The 20,311-nt window shown below is 44.9% G+C and overlaps 2 protein-coding genes across 5 annotated transcripts in view; one reads left to right on the plus strand and one right to left on the minus strand.

Moving 5' to 3' along the window:
• ARK2C (arkadia (RNF111) C-terminal like ring finger ubiquitin ligase 2C) overlaps nucleotides 1-5,076 on the plus strand; it is a 55,458-nt gene extending 50,382 nt beyond the window's left edge. For all 3 annotated transcript variants that reach the window (XM_065663291.1, XM_065663292.1, XM_065663293.1), the window contains one exon: nucleotides 312-5,076. In XM_065663291.1, coding sequence (XP_065519363.1) covers nucleotides 312-429 — 118 coding nt within the window. In that variant the 3' untranslated portion in view covers nucleotides 430-5,076. The remainder of the gene's footprint in view (nucleotides 1-311) is intronic.
• A 5,867-nt stretch (nucleotides 5,077-10,943) lies between these two features.
• The window catches only part of LOXHD1 (lipoxygenase homology PLAT domains 1), a 97,761-nt gene continuing 88,393 nt past the window's right edge, over nucleotides 10,944-20,311 (minus strand). For both annotated transcript variants that reach the window (XM_065663633.1, XM_065663634.1), the window contains 4 exons: nucleotides 17,645-17,815; nucleotides 16,382-16,520; nucleotides 14,178-14,339; nucleotides 10,944-11,529 (listed from right to left, as the gene is read on the minus strand). In XM_065663633.1, coding sequence (XP_065519705.1) covers nucleotides 11,049-11,529; nucleotides 14,178-14,339; nucleotides 16,382-16,520; nucleotides 17,645-17,815 — 953 coding nt within the window. In that variant the 3' untranslated portion in view covers nucleotides 10,944-11,048. The remainder of the gene's footprint in view (nucleotides 11,530-14,177; nucleotides 14,340-16,381; nucleotides 16,521-17,644; nucleotides 17,816-20,311) is intronic.

The raw sequence follows: 20,311 nt of genomic DNA on the forward strand, positions 1-20,311 counted from the left end.
CTCACTGCTAATGAGCCTCAATGGTGAAAAACCAAGAGGCTTTGCAGTGAAACCTAGGGCTCCTGAATGGTTAAAAAAACAGCAGCTGGGATAATTAATAACTGGAATAGTGCAAGTTAGGAGAGTGTGGGCTTTTCTAAAAGGCTTTTAGCCAAGAAGGACACCATCTTTGACTTAGTACCCTACGTGAGCTGGCGTTGCTGGGGAAGGCTGTAGCACTGGTGTTTGCAGCACCCACTGTTGCTTTCTAGCTCTTCTTGTTCCCCTGGACCTCTTCCAGCCTTAACAGAGTGGTACCTCTCTCTCTGCAGGCGGTTGCCCTGCATGCATCTCTTCCACCAAGTGTGCGTGGACCAGTGGCTGGCCACCAGCAAGAAGTGCCCAATCTGCAGGGTGGACATTGAAACACAGCTTGGCTCGGACAGCTGAAAGGACTGGCTGGATACACCATTTTCCTTACCAGGTCGTATGGCCATAAACCCTTGCAGCAAATTTTTTGCCTTCTGAGCCATTTGATTGAGAAGAAAAGTCTGCAGGCACGTTAGTGAGGAGGAGGTGGAGGAGGTGACAGTACAATATCTAGCGGTAGGAGATATTGCACATACGCAGGATACGGGCCCAGTAAAAGGGAGCTGGCATTCCCGGAGCTCAGAGACCCCGTGCTGCAGAAGATTAAGTGTTGAACATGAAGGAACTAGTTGTGGTAGTCTGGCCTGTCAATCCTGCATTTCATGAGGATTGTATATATACCTCTCGAATATGTAGAAACATGTTAGGGGTCTTTTAGCTATTTCTATGGATGGCAGCTGGAGCATGTTAGCTTGAGAAATGTTGTGTTTGATGCCCTACTCATCTTGTGGTGGACATGTTGCTGTTAGCTAATTTGCACCAAATATTTTTTCATAGATTCCTTATTTTGGTGCCTGATTAATACATTGCAGAGGGGGATGAAAAAAGGTCAGCCTTTCCCACCCTTTTTGAGTGGGGAAGAGGTGAAAAAGCAAAATCCTGTTTACAGTCAGAAGGGTTGTGCTCTTTGCCTCAGCTGCATGTGCTTCCTTTCCCTGTGTTTACAGTGTGTCCCAAATTTAGAGAAGCTTAAAAAAAACCAACTAAAATTTGGAATAAAATTAATGAAGCAGTAGGGAGAAGCTTCATTCCTGCATATCTGCTGATGCTGGACACTTTCTGTAGGGGTGCAATATTGGAGTAGATGTTTCTTCGCTTTTTATCTTAATGAAGTAGCTTGCCATATTGAAATTCAAGGAAGGGGTGTCTTCATGATTGTCATTATCTATGTTGCTTTCTGATGTGAGCTGTGAGGCTGGTTGGCTTCATCAGCCATCCAAAATGATGGTTACTGGAGTCTGTGCCTACAGCTGTGCTTTGGAGCGCATAGTAATGACAGAGAGGTGTTTAGAGATGTACAATGCTGACTCCTCTCGCATGCAAAAGCATCTCTGATAATAGGATGGGATTAAAATGAATGCTCACAAGGCACTGTTGAGGCCATGAGCATTTCTGCATGGAAAAAGGAGGCAGGTTGGAAGGAGATTTTGATGCTTTTTGGAGGGCCTGGGTTGTGACCCTGCCTCAAAGCATATGTACCTGCACCCATGTGCGTTTGTATATGCATTTCAGCCCATATCCATACAGAGAATTCATTGGTCGGTAGAATTAAACTTAATTGCATTAACACTCAAAACAGAATTAGGAGGATTCTGTCTCCAAAGACTGAGCTGTGCAATCCAAGCTCAGTCTTTTTGACATAAAGACCTCAGCTTGCCAACCACAGAGACTGAATTGAAAACCCTCCGGAGAACCAACATTCACACCATAAACCCATTTTCCCCTTTGTTTTTTACATCTTTTTTATGATTATCTTTGTATACTAGGGGAGCAAAAGAGAGAAAAGCAGAGGAGAAAAAGGAATTAGTGAGGAAAATTATATATTGAAAATGCTGATGTGGTGCTAGTGATTTCTGGCTCCCCCGAGCATCCGTTTCACTGGAGCCAAGCGATGCTTTCCAAGTAGAAACAATCATAAATTACTATCTATCTGAGAGACTGAGAGAGTCCCATGAGCTGTAGTTGGAAAACACCAGCCTCAGAGGCCCCCCAGAGATTATTTGTTTTCCCAACTAGAGGGAGGAGAAAAAGAGGGGAGCCCTATGGGTGCGAGGATGGAGGAGCCTCTCTTTTGCTGTGCCCATGTAGGTAAGAGGGAGTGGACAGGGGGACAAATAGTGAATATGAGGAAGACGTAATGGGTTACAGTGAGGGTGGTGAAACACTGGCACAGGTTGCCCAGAGAGGTGGCAGATGCCCATCCATAGGAACATTCAAGTCAGATTTGATGGTACTCTGAGCCATCTCAGTTGAAGGTGTCCCTGCTTATTGCAGGGTGGTTGGACTAGATGAACTTTAAAGGTTCCTTCCAACCCAAACATTCTATAATTCTATGATTCTATGATCTATTTGTCAGACAGTGCAAGTGATGGCTTCCTGGGAGATGTGGTAGTCCCAGGCCTGATGTCCGTGGGTCAGAGTGGTGCATTGATACCTATGGGGCTTGCTCCAGCAGCAGCAGGTTGAAGCAGCCTTAAAAATAATAATAATATTACTAATAATGTGGACAAGCAAAGCAAGGCTTTGCTAGTAAAATACACTGTAAGCCTGCCTGGTCTATCTAGGCATGAGCTGGGGATGAAGCAGGGAGAGGAACAGGGTGATTTAGACCCTGGCCATGCAGGGAGGGAACAAGGGCCGCTTCCAAACCGTGTGTTTTCTTAAAGCCTATGCGAAAGTATTACTATTTGCCTAATGAAAAAGCACAGTTTTTAAAAAAAAGAAATAATAAACAAACAAACTTAAAAAAAAAGTACCCTTTGGTGAAGAAAAGCACCAAACTCCCATGGTCTCGTGTGAGTGATTGATCCCAAGGTGCGTGTGAGCTTACAGCGTCTGGACTTGCATCGGTGTGTCAGGTTCCTTTGTGTTTGAAATAATTATTTACGTGTAAGTTGAGATTAATAGGGTGAGTTTAAACAGTGAAATGAGACGAACAATGACAAATATCTAGAAACAAAACATCGATAGTTTACAGGGTTTTGTGAGCTTAAATGCCTTATATTTAACAATCATAATTTATGACTAACTTGTAGATATTGTGGGTTCTTATTTAATTATTTTTATAGTTGGTTTTTTTTTGCATTTTTAATTATAATTTATTTATTTAGAAATTAATACTAATTTTTTTTATTACTCCTATTACCTCATTTTTGCATTGTTTCTGGGAATGGAATGCTTTGCATGCGTCGGTACTTTAAAAATGAAAAGTTAAACATGGGATGTGGGGGGTAATGCTTATCTTGTCACAAAAAAAATTAAAAAAAATATAAAAAAATCAGGGTGTGTGATTACAAACTGTATTACTGTGGTGCTGTTACCTTGGATACATTCCATAAAAATGCAAACCTTTGATTCTGTATGCTGTGACATAGTGGAAAACTGCAATATAGTGACTGTGTTTAGCACATATATATGAATATTATTTGCACTCATAATCAAACTCTGGTGATCCTTTCACTTGTGTCCTTGTGCATTGAAGGTGATTAAGGACGCTCTGCAAAACCAAAACATTTTAGTGTATTCTTGCTACCACCCCATCCCCTGACACTTCTGGCGATGTTCCTGCTCTTGCTGCATGTGTTGCCCTGCAACAACACCTGGTATGAAGCTGTGCTTCAGGCAATGCATGCATTTAGTGAAAGACTGTTCAAATTGCTCAAAATTCAAGAAAGGAAGCCCAGGCATGGTGGCTCTGTGTAGTTTTTTGTGCCTACGGGTGCTTGGTTTGGTTCTTTGTACTCTCTGTGCATGCATGCATGCTTGCATCATGGGCGCTGAAGAGAGGATGGAGGAGGTTGAGCCTGAGCTTGGAGGCAACGACACTGAGGGATTCATTGCAGCTTTTAAGGGTTAACCACTGGTCTAGTTGAGAGGGGCTGGGATGGATGTGAGAGTAATTCGGCATCCCTTTGTAATGCCTGCCATGAGTATTCACTATAACCCAGCTGCAAAACAGACATGGAGCAGAAGGCCTCAGTGCTGATTGTCTTGACCAGTTAATTTCACCTCCTTTGTCAAGGGGGAAATCTCAGTCCGGAGCTTTTTAATCTACTGTCAACCTGGGACCTCCACTGGAACCCTTCTGTACCCAGAAAGTGGGGCAGCCCCAAGCTGTCGTGCTGCTCCTGCAGCAGTGGCCAAGCATCTCCATTTCCATCCCCATTCACAGCCACAGCCTCACCACTCTCACAGTGAACTGCCTTTTCCTAAAAGGCTCATGAATACCAAGTGCTCAAGCCTTGCAGGAGGTTTTAGAGCACCTTTGATAATATTTTTAGCTTTAAGCCATAACCACTCTCAGTCAGCTCAGATGCTTAGCCATCTATGAACAGACATTGGGATCAATGCATGTGCTCAGCCAGTAGCCATCCCCCCCCAAAGGTTTTGGATGCAATTCTCTTTTGGGTTAGAAAGGCACAGAATGACTGTACCTTGATTTTCTTCCTTTCTGTCCCTTCAGGGTGCTGCTCTGCTTTGTTGACTTTGCCTTACCCTGGGTTTAAAACCTGTCTGTGTTTTTCTCCTTGCTGCTCTCTAACACTCCCCTGTAGCCTGTAGCTGCGGTTCTGAGCTGTGCAGGGATGGGGGATTGATTGCTCCCCCTACAGCAAAGACACTGCAAAAGGAGTAAGTGGAACAAGGAGTGAGCGAACAAAAATCCTCTCCTCTAATGACCTGGGCTGGTGAAAGGATCACCCACATTTTTGTACTCCTACTGCTGTTCTGTTGTGCTGTGCAACATTTTCCTACATAGACTATTTTATAGAAGAAAGCTAGAAAAATATTTATTATTAATATTAAAGCAATAGTGCATTGAAGAAATGAAAAGACATTAGAAATCGTGTAAATGCTTAGATTCACTTTTGGTGGATTTTTTGTACTTTATTTATAACTAATAAAACAAACTGCATTGCTAACTATAAACCAGTGTCACACACAAATCACCTGCAGGGGAGAATTTCTTGGTCTTTATTCAATGCTCCTTTCTTGTTTCTCTGGGTTCAAGTAAATTCTTCTTTCACTGTTCATGCCTTTGGACTTTGATGTGTAAAAAAGACACTGCTAGGGTATAAAACACTCTGCCCAGCTAGCTTACAGAAGCTACTGGAGTTTGAGTTCCATGACAGAGGTGAGGTGAGGCTCTACACACTGGGCACACCACCATGCGTGATGTTCTGTGGTACAAGTTTTGTGATTAGGTGCCAAAATTACTTTCCAGAACCAGGCTGGGAATTGCCTTTTAAAGACAGATTTTTCCTCTAAACACATTCAGTGATGCCTGTAGGTTATCTCCATCATGTCCTGAGTGATAACGTCTGGTCCTCCATCATTCCAGTGCAGAAGCATCTCCCTCCCCATGGGTCTCCTCTTTAATAACTAAGGAAAGATAAACTTATCAGAAGAAGGGGGGGGGGGGGAATCCTCCATATGAATATAGATATATTTGAGATTATTTTCAATCCTTGTGTTGCCTGAATCCACCTATGCATCCAGCACAGCTCATTTCATAGGTCCTCTTGCACTTCTGTTTCTTTACACAATGAATGGTGAGAGTCTCTGCTCCCACCCACTTTCTATTCAGCTGTTCCCCCTCATGTATTTCGTGTAGAAAGGCTGAGACAAGTCCCCAGCTTTGACTATGTGATTAAACAAACTAGCTTTGGAGACAGGCGGCTGCTGATCGTAGAGATTTCATTCTTGTAGCTGAAGGGAATTTCCAGCTTCTCCAGCATCCAGCAAAGGCTGCATAAGGGATGCATCATACTCAGGCAATGCAAAGCTCCTATTTTAGGAAGCTTTTATAAATTCAGACAACAGAAAACAAGTTAAAAATGACCTGCTGGTTCAGCTAGGGAAGATCTCAGTGACCCACTAAAATCTTGCTGATGTCCTTCAAAAGGGTAACAGCTTTGGGAGAGTTGCTAAAGATGACAACTGGTTTTGCTTCAGAGCAAACGCATTGCCACAATTTGATACTAGCCCCAGGGAGTGCAGCAAGCAGCAACTGGTGGCTATGAGAGGAGGGATAGGGATTGTGTCCATTAAAGTAGAGCAGCACAGGCCAAGATGCAATGTCTTTATTCATTGCAAGCATCTGCTTGTGCAGCAGCTGCCTGAGGTTGGGAAGCTTAGCCTTCATTCGTGTTTTGTAGTATCTAAATCCTCCGCTGGCTCACAGTTTGCAGCTCAGAGCCGTAAACCCCAATCAGTAAATATTCCGTTTCATAGAATCATAGAACAGTTAGGGTTGGAAAGGACCTCAAGATCATCTAGTTCCAACCCCCCTGCCATGGGCAGGGACACCTCACACTAAACCATCCCACACAAGGCTTCATCCAACCTGGCCTTGAACACTGCCAGGGATGGAGCACTCACAACCTCCCTGGGCAACCAATTCCAGTGCCTCACCACCCTAACAGGAAAGAATTTCCTCCTTATATCCAATCTAAACTTCCCCTGTTTAAGTTTTAACCTGTTACCCCTTGTCCTGTCACTACAGTCCCTGACGAAGAGTCCCTCCCCAGCATCCCTATAGGCCCCCTTCAGGTACTGGAAGGCTGCTATGAAGTCTCCACGCAGCCTTCTCTTCTCCAGGCTGAACAGCCCCAACTTCCTCAACTTATCTTCATACGGAGGTGCTACAGTCCCCTGATCATCCTTGTGGCCCTCCTCTGGACTTGTTCCAACAATTCCATGTCCTTTTTATGTTGAGGACACCAGAATCGCACACAATACAATACAGCGACAGTTTATGTCGCTGTTGTTTAAAATGAAGATTTTTTTAATGTCAAAATCCAGAGAGTGAGCAGCAGGTCAAGGGAGGGGATTTTCCCCTCTGCTATGCTCTGGGGAGACCCCAGACCTGCAGTGTAGTGTCCAGCTCTGTGGCAACAACACAAGAAGGACGTGGAGCTGTCAGAGCGAGTCCAGAGGAGGCCACGGAGATGCTGTGAGGGCTGGAGCAGCTCTACTCTGGAGCCAGGCTGAGAGAACTGCGCTGGGTCAGCCTGGAGAAGAGAAGGCTCCTGAAGGGGAGACCTTAGAGCAGCTCCAGTGCCTAAAGGGGCCACAAGAAACCTGAAGAGAGGCTTTGGACAAGGGTCTATAGGGGCAGAACAAGGGCCAGTGGTTTTAACCTGCCCGAGGGGAGACTTGAGATGAGCTCTTAGGCAGAAGCTCTTCCCTGTGAGGGTGCTGAGGCGCTGGCACAGGGTGCCCGGAGAAACTGTGGCTGCCCCATCCCTGGCACTGTTTAAGGCCGGGTTAGACACAGGGGCTTGGAGCAAGCTGGTCTAGTGGAAGATGTCTCTCCCCATGGCAGGGGTTTGGAACTGAATGAGATTTAAGGTCCCTTCCAACCCAAACCAGTCTGGGATTCTATGATTCTATAATAGAGAAATTATAAGATGTATGCTTCATAGCCCTCAGTTATTTTGCCTTTGTGAGTGTTAAGTTGATATAGGTATGTGATACTATCAAAAATGTTTCACAACTATCTTACAGATATTTTCAAATAATCCTCTATGTCCTGCAGCAAGAGATAAACCAGTCCCTCTTAGCATCCAGCACTGCAAAGGACTCTTTGGTTATACTTGGTTTTCACCTGCAACACCCAAGTGCTTTTGTAAACACAACTCTTCACCAGTTTCCTAAACTAATGGGGACCACAGAAGCGGTGGGATAGCCTGGTTTTCCAGCCTCCTGCAGAGTGCCACCATCTTTGTCCTTTGGTCTTGCTTTTCATCTACATTTCTGTTTTTTGGATTAAGACATTTGCATTAAAACCACCCCAATTAAGAAAAAAAGAGCAAAAAATAATGGCAGAGGGTGTTGAGTAGAAGAGGACCTGTGCACCTCTTCAGTATACAGCTTTGGGATGCTCAGCCCCAACAGGCAGAGATTGCCTGAGCCCTGCAAAAGGCACAGCAATGCAGAATTTTGGCTTCTCTCCTCCCCAGTTCTCCACTTGGCCATGAACGTGCTGGTTTTAGCAGCTTAATGTAAATCCATCCCTTGGAAAAACTGCACTTATTACTTTTCTAGCATTAGTTGTTGTAGCAACGGAATGACTCCCCCAAGCGAGGGTGGAGTTGAGTGTTGCACAAACAAGGGGCATTTTTGAGGCCTTTAGAAGAACAAAGCAGAGTTTTTTTATGCTTTGCCAATATTGCCTTCCTGCGAGGCAGTGAGGTTGCTGACCCCTGTATCAGCAAACTGCCCCTTTGTCCTTCTTAGGGCAGCATAGCCTGGAGCTCAGCACAGCTCTTGTGTTGAACAACCCCATCCAGGGATGGTAGGTGGTTTGACGGCAACTAACGTATATGCAAGCCCGTATATGCAGCAACTAACGTATATGCAAGGAATCAATGGATGGAGGAGCCACAGGACCTCAATCCATGGCTGTAGCTACTTGCTACATGTGATTACTCCCAGATGTGAGCACATCTCATATGCACAATCAGGACTGCTCTCTCCTCCTTGCCCCATGCAGGGATAGTGTGTGGATCACGAGCTGCCTTGCCACTCCCAGGGGCTGAAAGCATGGAATAGTACAGGTCCCATGTGCCTCACAGGGAATTTGCTCAGGGAGTGGTGGGGGTTAAACTGCTGCGATGCAGCAATACTGTAAAACCAGCATCTCTGTCATCTCCCATATCAAGCAGGTTCTGACTGGAGCCAACTGGAAGTGCTGGAACTACAGCATTTCAGTGAGAAAAACCCCTCCTGTTTCACTGCAGCACACACTTGTCTAAAAATGGGACAATTGTACTGAAAGGGATGTTTTTTTCATAGCCCTGGTAAGCTGGGGAGGGAAGGAAAGCAGAGAGATCAAAAGCCTGACACTTTTCTGTTTCAAAACACACACTGGGGAACCGCTGCTTTGCAATAACATTGCAGAAGCACAGCAAAAGCAAATGCTCCAGACTTTGGGCAGCCAGAGCCCCAGCAAAGTCCCAGGGATACAACATGTTTGTCCACCCCAGCATCCGCCTTTAGGGGTCTGTTCTGCACCTCCTCTAAGCTACCAGCTCCCCATCTTGGTCCTTGCTCAGAGCTTGGTATCACCACTCTGCAGTGATGGGGGAAAATACAGCCAGTATTCTGTATTCTATACAGTTAACACTGCTGGTATTATTATTCCCATCAGCAAGTAGCTGATCATTGATGAGGCTGATTACTGGGCTCATTTAAGCAACTTGCTCTGCTCCAAAACCATCAGTTACTATAAAAGTTTCTAAAACAAATTAGTCTGAGCTATTATTTGTGAGCTGGCACAGACAGCTCAAGTCTCTTCGGTGGTGCCTGCTGCTTAAAATAAAGATGCAGTACTTCCCTGGTGGGTTTTTGGTGGGATGCAGCAGCTTTATATCTAGGAGCAATCAACAGTACCTGCAATATGCCCCTAACTCCAGTCTCAGCATCACTAGCCTTTTCTGAGGCCTCTTTTACCTATGACCAGGCAGGGACTGAGCACTGGGACAGTCCTGCCTTGTGGTCAGACACATCCAGGTCATGACCTGGTGGAGCATTCTTCCCGGCCCAGTGACTGCTGGAGAGGGTGGGTGGATTCAGTGAGTTTAACCCATTCTTGACCCATTTGACCCCCATTCACACAAAGCGCTTGTTTAAAACCAGCTTCTGGGAAGTGGAATGACCTCTCCTAGAACATGGGTGGGCCAGGAGGATGGTCTCCTTCTCACAGAACCATAAAATAGTATGGGTTGGAAGGGACCTTCAAAGATCATCCTGGTCTGACCCCTCTGCAATGAGCAGGGACATCTTCAACTACAACGGGTTGCCCAGAACCACGTCCAGACTGATCTTGATTGTCTCCATGGCAGCTCACCTTCTTTTCTGCTTCAAAGGATGTGTCCTGCAACTTTGCTCCCTGGGGCAGAAGATGGGGCTCCAGAAGAAATGATCTATGAACAGCTTTTCCTGTTGGTACCTATAGAGCTGGGGAGAGCTCTACACAAACACTGGCCCTTATCATGGCTGAGAAATCCCTTCTCCACTACAGAAAATTAAAATAGCAATCCTTTTTAAAAGTAAAAATTGAAATGAATGGCAGCTGCTCTGAATTAGAGCTGATATTCACGCCATATAGGGTAAATTGTCCTGAGACAGCTTTGTATGTAGTTAGCACAGCTTCCTTGGAGTGGAATTGATTATCCAGTAGGTCTTTTGCTATCCTGCTGTAACTGTAGATCTCAGCTCTGGGCAGACTCTGGTTTGAGGGGAAAAGCACATGGGTGGAAAACATGACCCAGATCCCACCCACTGAGAGCTGGCTGGGTGGAAAATGGGCCCTTGCAAACCTCCTTGCAGAAAGCTCAGCTGTATCCACTGCTTCCGGTGTAGGAAGGTGTGTTGGATGGACATGCAGTTCTGGCAAAGAAGTGGGAAAAACTGGGATCTTCAAGCTGCAGACATTCCAAACCCACCTGAATGCATTCCTGTGCAACCTGCTTTTGATGGCCCTGCCTTGGCAGGGGTCTTGGACTAGGTGATCTCCAGAGAGATGATCTCCAGAGGTCCCTTCCAACCCTAATGATGCTGTGATTCCATGAAATATGTCGGCTCAATTCTCTTATCCTCTTTACTCACCTAAGAGGACAGCCAGCTGGCTTTCCCAGCCCTGGCAAAGTACTGAAAGCAGAAGATGGCATCTGAGCTGCTAAAAGATAGTTAATGACTCCATTGGTTGAAGTTTATAATTGTAAATAAGTGAGAAATATACTTATTTTATTAATAATTTTACAAGCTCTTTAAAAAACGCAGTATCACTTTTACAAAATGCTAACCCGGAAAGCAAATCTCTCAATATAAAAGGCAGTGTTTTACAAGTAAAATGCAATATAAAAGAGGATAATGACAAAAAGAGGGACTGAAGCCCTCCTGCAGCATCAGTACCCTCAGTACCGAGGGAAAAGCTCCCTCCAGATTAACCCATCACCCCGGTTTTCATCCAGCCACTTCCCACAGGGAAATATGGTGGTCACACCGGTTGCCGAATTGGTGATCTCTACCCGCTCCACTAGCCAGCCCGGTGCCAGGCCACTGTTGTCGTGCTCAATACGGACTTTCTTGAGCTCCCCCATGTCCAGCGTTTCCAGGTAAAACCTGTTGGTTTTGCCTCGCTCAAAGAGGTTCCTGAACTTGTGCTTCAGTGCCCGCTTCCCTGAGTCCCCATTCAACCCGAAGATGGTGATGAACACGTTGGCGTTAGTCCCTGCGCCTTTCTCAAATCCTGTGACGATGATGGTCTCATATTTGACCGGCACCAGGCTCCTGGCTTTGCTGGCAAAGCTCTCAGTGACCTTGGCACACTCAAAGACTTTGTAGTCCCGTCTCTTGTAACACAGAGGGATTTTCACATTGCACCTGAAAAAGTATCTGATGAAAAAGAATGAATAGCTTATTAATGGTGTGTTGGGCAAGTGGTATGTATTGGGTATGCTACTAACTTGTCCAGTTTCAATATATATATGATACGCTGTTTCTATACATATGCTAGCACTACAGTTTCTCTGTAGAAAGGCAGCTGAAATTGAACATTGCAGCTGGAAAACCCAACATCTCCATAAACAGCCACGAACACATGGGAGGGTTGGTATAGGGCACTTGTCACTTCTTTTTGCTGTGCAATGGCATGTCCATTTACAGACCCATTCGAGCAGGATGAGCAACCAGCCTCACAGCTAAAGCAGCCCAGCGATGCTGCTCTGAGAACAGGGAGACCAGCAATTATCCTCACTGATAGTATGGTTCAGGTTGGGCTAGGAACGAGGGAAAAGGGAATGGGAAAGAAGGGGAGGAAGAGGTTTAAATCCCCCCCTTCCCTCATCTAGATCACTCAACCCATCTTTAGCAGGCAAAAAGAAAAGCATTGAGCACCAAAACTATAGGTACCAGATTCTGAAAGCCATTGGCTCTGCAGTGCTGCGTCTGGTGATGTGCAGCGAGTACACATCACATCCATAAATCACTGAGTACCTGGAACCCAGCCAGAGGCTGGAGCACTCTGCTTTTAGTGATGTATTTAATTTCCAACAATGCAGATCATTTCCAAATGAGTACTTTTCCCCCTCCAATCCCTGGCCTTCCCTGAACTGCAGCAGGTCCTCCTGGAGGGAATGCGGATGAATTGCCCTGTATGTGTGCATTAAGTAAACACCTGGAGGAAGGGTTACTGCAATTCCAGCAGTGATGTGCTTCTTAAGCACTTCCAACGCCTTTGACATTTTCCACAGCCAAAGTAAACTACTCATTTCTTTGGAAAGAAGCTTTGTAGAATGAAAAATTCTCATGGGAGAAAAGATTTAGGCTCAGAGGCAGAAAAACTGCATAAGAGTGGGGTGGAGGAGCCGCCTGAAGCTGCAGTTCCATTTCCTGGGGAGCGTAATGTCTCATGGTTTGGAGTTGTAATACAGCATGCAAGTCTTCATTGAGGTGCAAGAAAAAAAAGATGTCTTTTCTAGTCCTTGGATTTGCAAGAAAAACCTAAATACTGCCTTTTCTGATCTACTTTAAGATCTACTACTGAAAGGCAAACATCCCAATATAACTTAAATTTGCTGCTGCAGCAATGTCACAACTCTTTTAGTTTGGTCTTTGGGCTTGACTTGGTGGGTTTTGTTTGGATGCTTGTGATTGGGAATACCTGAAGTGAGAGCTTGCTCTCAAGGTGCAATCTGCTCCAGTGGATGGTTTGCAGAGCAAACACTGCTGTGAAGTGCTACGTCTGCAGAGCTGGAGCCCTGCTTCATCGCAATGATAAGCTGCAGGCTTCCCGGCATCTCCTGGGTGCCCTCTTTAATTTAAAAGAACTGTTAAAAACACTGGGGTTTCCTAAGAACGTCTTTGTTCCCTTCAAAATGCAGTTTCAGCAGTTTCAGCATGCTCCCAATGAGTTTAGTGCACAGATTCAATTGCACAGATGGACTTTAAGGATTCCAGGTTTTTCCCCACCAGGAGAAAAGAACATGTCCTAGTATGTAATTGACTGAGTTTTCATTCAGCAAATATTACTGTGGCTCTTCTGCTGGCTGATTAATTTGCTAGAGAGACTCTTAGCTTCTGAAAAAAGAAAACCACCCCACCTTCAAGGATTTTTTCTTAAATACTCAGTTGTCTCTGTTGGAACAAACTTGTTATAGTTAAATTCTTTAGCAGCATGGAAATATCATAAAGAAAAGAAATCTACACTTAACATTATGGATATTTTCTCTGAAGAGCAGTTTGCTCTGCCAATAGAAACCTCCTCTGGTTCCTGCATAGTCCCTGTGTTATCTGCTCCCTGAGTCATGAACATCACTCCTTCTAAAACCAGTAGGACCTGATGTGCTCAGGGCTCTTCAGAAATGTTCATTTTTTGGCCATGGCATATTTCAGTCATGTTCAAGTCAGAGTATCCGAGCTGCATGATTCTAACTTTTATATTTGCCTTTTGAATCATAGCATGGTTTGGGTTGGAAAGGACCTTTAAAGCTCATCCAGTTCCAGCCCCCTCTCATGGGCAGGGACACCTTTTAATAGACCAGGTTGCTCCAAGCCTCATCCAGCCTGACCTTTTGGACTATATCATCCAAGCTAGTCTGAGTTGAAAGTTCAGTTTTTCTATTACTCTCATCTTTTTTCTAGGAGGTCTTTTCACAAGACTTACCTAAAAGCCTTATCTAAAAGCCAGTCTGTGCAGAGCATCCTACAAACCCCTTAAATTTACGTCAGTGTGAGTATTTTCCACAAGCTGATACATTAATTTGTCATGGCTGCAAAATTCATCTAAGCCAACTTGTTTATAAATTTATCTGCACACACAAATGCCTTCTCTAATAACTCAGAAACCACACAGGGAAGTCAGGCAGGGACATTCTGTACTCAACATACCAAACAGCTTGTCCTTAGCTTTCAGAAAGGGATTAAAATTTGGTAAGACTTTCTGCTATTGCTTAAGTCTGAAGTACTTCAGGAGGACACATGCAGAGCTTCTGAGCTTCCCCATGCCACCTCAGAGCAGCTCCTTGCAGATGAGAGGCACTTACTTGTTGCAAAGCTCCATCTCCGTTATGATAATCTCTTGGACATGCCAGAAGACATCAGCTTTTGCAGATGACTTCTTTCCATCTTTTGGGCAGTGACCGACACAGATGGCTGCTATATCCCCAACATTCTTTGAAGAGAACTGAAATGTGTCTGTTGCACCCCTACAGGAAACAGGGAGCAGTTTCCATTAGCACCTTGAATGCTGGCAGTGAATTGTCTCATGTGGACATTAAGTAATTTGCACAACGCTACAGAAGACAGAAGGTGAGTGTACATTTACAGTAATTTGATTTAGCTCACAATCGTTCAACACAAAGTATAATTTTCGTACACAAATTTAGTATTTTCTCTGATAAGGGGTGACACTTCAAATTGTGGCCACCAGGACTTTCCAGGATAAACTTGAGCTGTTCTACATACAAAATTTGCCTCATTGTAGATAAAGCTGAAGAATGATAAATTTCCCTTCCAGGACTTACTCATTCATTCTTGACAGATACTGGATCTGTTACACATCTACCCACCATAGCTGTTTTAAATTTGCTAGTTCATCCACCCTTCCTGAAGCTCAGCTTGAAAACAGTTTAGAGAAACAATAGGTCTCTGTCAAACCCTTGGCTGGCTCCCTGTCCTTTCTCTGGCATGTCTATTAGGTTTATTTGCTTAGACTGGTCCTTATTCTAGCCTGCCTCCAAGGACGGGCTGTGACAAATGCTTTGGAGAGTTGTCTTCAACTCCACTGTAAACATCAGCAGCTTAAGGTCAGGAGGAAGCTTGTTGCCTGTTTCACATGAAATGATGAAATCAGGTGGAGGGAGGGGATTCTCCCCCTCTGCTGTGCTCTGAGGAGACCCCAGACCTGCAGTCCTGTATCCAGCTCTGGGGCAACAACACAAGAGGGACATGGAGCTGTTGGAGCAAGTCCAGAGGAGGCCACAGAGATGCTGCGAGGGCATCTCTCTGTGGCTGAAAGAGCTGGGATGGGTCAGCCTGGAGAAGAGAAGGCTCCTTAATGGGAGACCTTAGAGCAGCTCCCAGTGGCTAAAGGGGCTACAAGAAACCTGGAGAGGGGTTTTGCACAAGGATCTGTAGGGATGGGATAAGGGGAATGGCTTTAACCTGCCAGAGGGGAGATTGGGATGAGCTCTTAGGCAGAAGCTCTTCCCTGTGAGGGTGCTGAGGGGCTGGCAGAGGGTGCTCAGAGAAGCTGTAGCTGCCCCATCCCTGACAGTGTTCAAGGCCAGATTGGACATAGGGGCTTGAAGCAAGCTGCTCTAGTGGAAGGTGGCTGTGCCGTGGCAATGGTTGGAAGTGGATGAGCTAAAAGGTCCCTTCCAACACAAACCATAGAATCATAGAATCATAGAACAGTTGAGGTTGGAAAAGACCTTAAGATCATCTAGTTCCATGATTGTGTGAAATATCAGCCATTCATACAAAACTCCACATCAGCTATAATTTCACCTTCGTTTACAGAACCACAAGAGAAACCTTTCTTCTCTGCAAAGCAACAGAACATGAGCAGTGTTCATGACTTCGAAGACATTTTTGTCTCCTTAGAATGTGCTGTGTCCTTCAACAAAGTAGAAAACCCATCTCACATTTGGAGCACTGTGGTCTCAAATAGGAGAAGGAATCTGTCCCATGTTCCATAAATGTGCCCCCAGCTCATCTGCAAATGAGGCTGATATGCTGCTTTCCTCACGTGACTGATTTTTCAGCCTTACCCCCACAAATTCATCTGGAAAGTCAAATCTATGCATCTCTGACAACATTTAGCCTCCAACTATTTTTACTTTCTCTCTGATTCCCACTGCCAGTATGATGCTGTAAAAGGAGCTAAAAACACCTCCAGCTTCCTTTTGCTCCTCCCAGCTCAAAACCACACAGCCTTTCCCGGGGCTTGCCAGAAACCTGGTTGTATGTACTAATACAAAGGACACACACAAACACTCACACACATAATCTACATTTCCCATTACAGATGCCTTTTTCTAATGATTTTAAACCTGCCCTGTGTCTGCCCATAAGAAACTGATTTTACATACTCCTTTTACTTTAGATGAGAAGCCACTAAGCATTTGGGAAGGAGGGATGCAAAACACCATGACACAAACACAACCCTGTAAACCATACTAGAGAAGAGGTGGTGTTTGTGGAATCCATGTAACTGTTCTTTTAGCCCACCATCCTGTCCTACTACCTTTCAAATCTCCTTTTCTTGGAGGAGTTTTCCATAAGGAATTCTTTCGAGCGGCCCAGCTTTCCTTCTAGGATGATCCAGATGTTTTCCTTTGTTTCTGCATCCTCTCTGTCACTTGTTACTGTGACAATCTCATAGGCTTTAAAGCATAATTAACACACAGATAAAACAGAAAAGGAAGAGCAGATGGTCAGAAAAATCTCTTCATTTGGCTGTCACTTTGCTTAAGAACTCTCTCCCTAATATTTATCACAGCACACAAGAAAACATTTGCGAAACAAGGATGGAACCAAGCTGAAGTCTGTGGGACTTTTGACTTGTACATGCTTTGGATTTCATGCAGGGATAGAGTACATGAAAAACATTAGTACTGCTCAATCAGCTTGCAAGTGTAGATGGGGCAGCTCTTGAACAAGCTGTGCCCAGCTCCCTGCTGTGCTAAGCACTCCCTTTTCAACACAGTCCAGATCCAAAAGTTTTTGTTCCACAATCCTACCAAGGACAGTGAGGTTAGGCATGTACCCAACAGGATGTCCTCAGGTGCTGTGGTGGCATGTAAGTACCCAAAATGGCAATCACAAGGCTGAGTTTCTGCAGGGGCAGAGTGAAATCACACTGAAGGAATGTGATTATTGACTCTCCAGCACTCTCACAAAGAGCACTGCGGTGCAGGAGTTACTGCAGTGCACTTTGCCTATCACCAGTGCAGTTAAATAACTCTTGATTGGTTACTCGCTCACCACATTAGATGCCAGTGTAATACCTTAGACCCTGGAAATTGCCCAGAGCAGACCCAAGGCTATGGGGTGTTTAGCTCAGCCGTCATGTTCAGCTAGGATACTTGAGCTAGTAGCCCAGAACATGTTAAGGAAGAAGCTGGAGCAATGTTACCTACAAAGCTTTAAGGGTTGAACTTATCTTCCACCTGAAAGACTCAAACCCATTTTATCTAATGAGACCATAACCATGTGTCTTACTCCTTATGCTTATGGTTTACTGCTGGATTGAACTGCTGCAGATGGGCCCTTCTTAGGTTTCAATGCAGAATGAGATGGTTTTCTTCCTTGTAAATCCTGACTTTTTCTTTTTTGATCACACCACTGCACTTTTGAACTGAAGAGTATCCTAAATAACCCAACCCTTAAACCCTGCAATCACAAGCACCTATTGCATGGGAACCCTTCATGAAGGAGCTTGCAGGAGATGTGGTCCTGTGCCCTCTGCAGTCCCTCAGCAAACACCACAAGTCAACTCTAATCTTACCAGTGCGTTCCTTCAGTTCCAGAATGTCATTATTGGCACAAGCCAGTTCCCTTATCAGCTGCCCGTCATCTTCACCTTTAGCCAGCCAACGATCACACTGGAAGCGAAATGTCTTGTCCATGGCAGAGTCCATCACATCAACATATTCCAAGTGCCAACCTGGTGCGATTCCTAGTAAAGCAACAGAATAAAAAAGGCTTGGACACTTTCATGTATCTTGGGCATGGAGGTGAGATCCCTCTCCTCAGTAGCACCCTCCTGGTGGTAGAAATCATAGAATCACATACTGTTTTGGATTGGAAGTAACCTTAAAGGTCATCTAGTTCCAATCCTGATGCTACGGGCAGGGACACCTTCCATTGGACTGTTCTGCCACCAAAACTAATGTTGACTTGCTCAAGACCATAAGCTGATCCCCCATCTATAATCAGGCCATGCTTTTGATGGAGTCACTGGCTTCTGATTACATCTAAGGGAGTTGGAGCACAGTCTTGGATAAGCTAGGTTTAAGCTCTCTGGGCAACAGAGAATCATCTGTCCTTACCCAGCACTTTGCATAAGACTGGGCTTATGCAATACCAGAAGCAGCAGCAGTAAGCAGTGAGGAGGGAGAACTTGGGAATCGCGCCTACTACTGTCAGCATACCAATACTGGAGCTGTCCCAGGAAGATGCACTACTGGGGTTAGGGACACCAAACCCTTTCAAAACTCCAGAGAAATCAGGGCCCTGCAGAGCTGTTTGCCCGAGCCAGAAGAATGAAATCTCCTGGAAATCAGAAGGTTTGGGGGCAAAAGTTAATGAAGCAGCTTCTGTCACAGAAACTGCTATTGGTTCTTACTTCCCTTTTAAGAGAAACATGAAAATTTAAATCAAAATGAAATATATTAATTCATGTTCCATCTAACCTCCACTCCTCCACCACACATGTCTGTAACTATTAGACACAGTAGTGTAGGTATGGTCTGTGGCGGTCCCTTCACTTTTTGGAGTGCTAGCTAGCCACAAGCTGTAGTGTTTAGCGTCTTTTCCTATGGGCTGTCTTACCCCCAAACCCTTTGTACTTGGATTTGAAGGTCAGAAGGTAAATTGCAACTTGCTCCTTTGACCTTGCCAGCTAACACATGCAAGGAAATTACCCATGCTATCCTGACTTTGCCAAGCAACCAGCGTGAATCCAGTAGTGCTGGACTGGATATGAACATAGGACAGACTAAAGCGATGGATGCTCTCCAGGAGACCACCAAATCACCAGACTTTGCCTTGGGGCCTTCTCAAACCACAACAAGCTCCATTTCAGTTTCCTATTTTACTTTTTCATTTTCCCCAGTGGAAAAGAAACTTGTAAATGAAGAAAAGGGCATTTGTGAACATTTTCCTGATTTCTTTGTTGAAATACAAGAAGCTCTTGTTGAGGTTGGGGGATGACAAAAGGTTTTGACAGTTCTACTTACAAGTCCTGTTATTAGTTAGACAAAGAAATGTGATGCTCATGATGAAGGATCTCTGCTGTCTTATTTACATCCCAAAGACATTAAAGAGCTCTTGCTCTTCCAAGAACTCACTGCCATATGCCTACTTCCTTAGTCTGCAAATATGAATCTTCTGTAGCTCTGAAATAAAATGATGTCACCTTTCTAGCTTATGTCAGCAAGTTACCCAGTGGACTGACATCCTTCCACACTATGTGTTGGCAGGTCTTTACCAGCCTCACAGCCATTCCTGTTTCATTCTTTGGCTTCCAGAACCTTCTTCAAGTTAGGAAATTGAAGCACACACCTCAACCAAAGACATCTCTTGCTCCTTACATTTTGAGGGCATGAAAGTGCAGAATCATTGTGGCTGGAAGGGAGCTCTGGAGAACATCTAGTCCAACAGTTAGCTTAGAACAGCCTTAGCTAAAGGGGGTTGTTTCAGTCCAGTTTTGAACATCTCCAAGGACTGAGACCCCACAACCTCTCTGGGCAGCCTGTGCCAGTGTTTGGTTACCCATGACCAGGAAAAAAAAATATTTTATTATGCTTAAATGGAGTTTCCTGTATTTAAAATCAAGCTCATTGCCTCTTGTCCTGTCACCAGGTGCTGGGGAGAAGAGTCTGGCTCAGAATCACAGAATCACAGAATCCCAAGGGTTGGAAGGGACCTAAAAAGATCATCTAGTCCAACCCCCCTGCAAGAGCAGGGTAACCTACAGTACATCACACAGGAACTTGTCCAGGCGGGCCTTGAATATCTCCAGTGTAGGAGACTCCACAACCCCCCTGGGCAACCTGTTCCAGTGCTCTGTCACTCTTACAGTAAAGAAGTTCTTCCTGATGTTAACGTGGAACTTCCTATGTTCCAGTTTACACCCATTGCCCCTTGTCCTATCACTGGATATCACTGAAAAAAGCCTAGCTCCATCATCCTGACACCTACCCTTCACATATTTGTAAACATTGATGAGGTCACCCCTCAGTCTCCTCTTTTGCAAGCTAAAGAGACCCAGCTCCCTCAGCTCCATCTTCTTATTCTCTTTGCTCCCTCATCCAATATTGGTACATATTGACAAAATCCCCCTGAACCTTCCCTTCTCCAAGCTGAACTGCCCCAGGTAGTTCAGATGCTCCAACATCCCACAACAGATGCTCCAAGTCCTTAATCACTTTTGAGGCCCTTCAATGGACTC

The sequence above is a fragment of the Lathamus discolor genome, chromosome Z (genome assembly GCF_037157495.1).
Source record: "Lathamus discolor isolate bLatDis1 chromosome Z, bLatDis1.hap1, whole genome shotgun sequence".
In the NCBI taxonomy this organism is placed as follows: domain Eukaryota; kingdom Metazoa; phylum Chordata; class Aves; order Psittaciformes; family Psittacidae; genus Lathamus; species Lathamus discolor.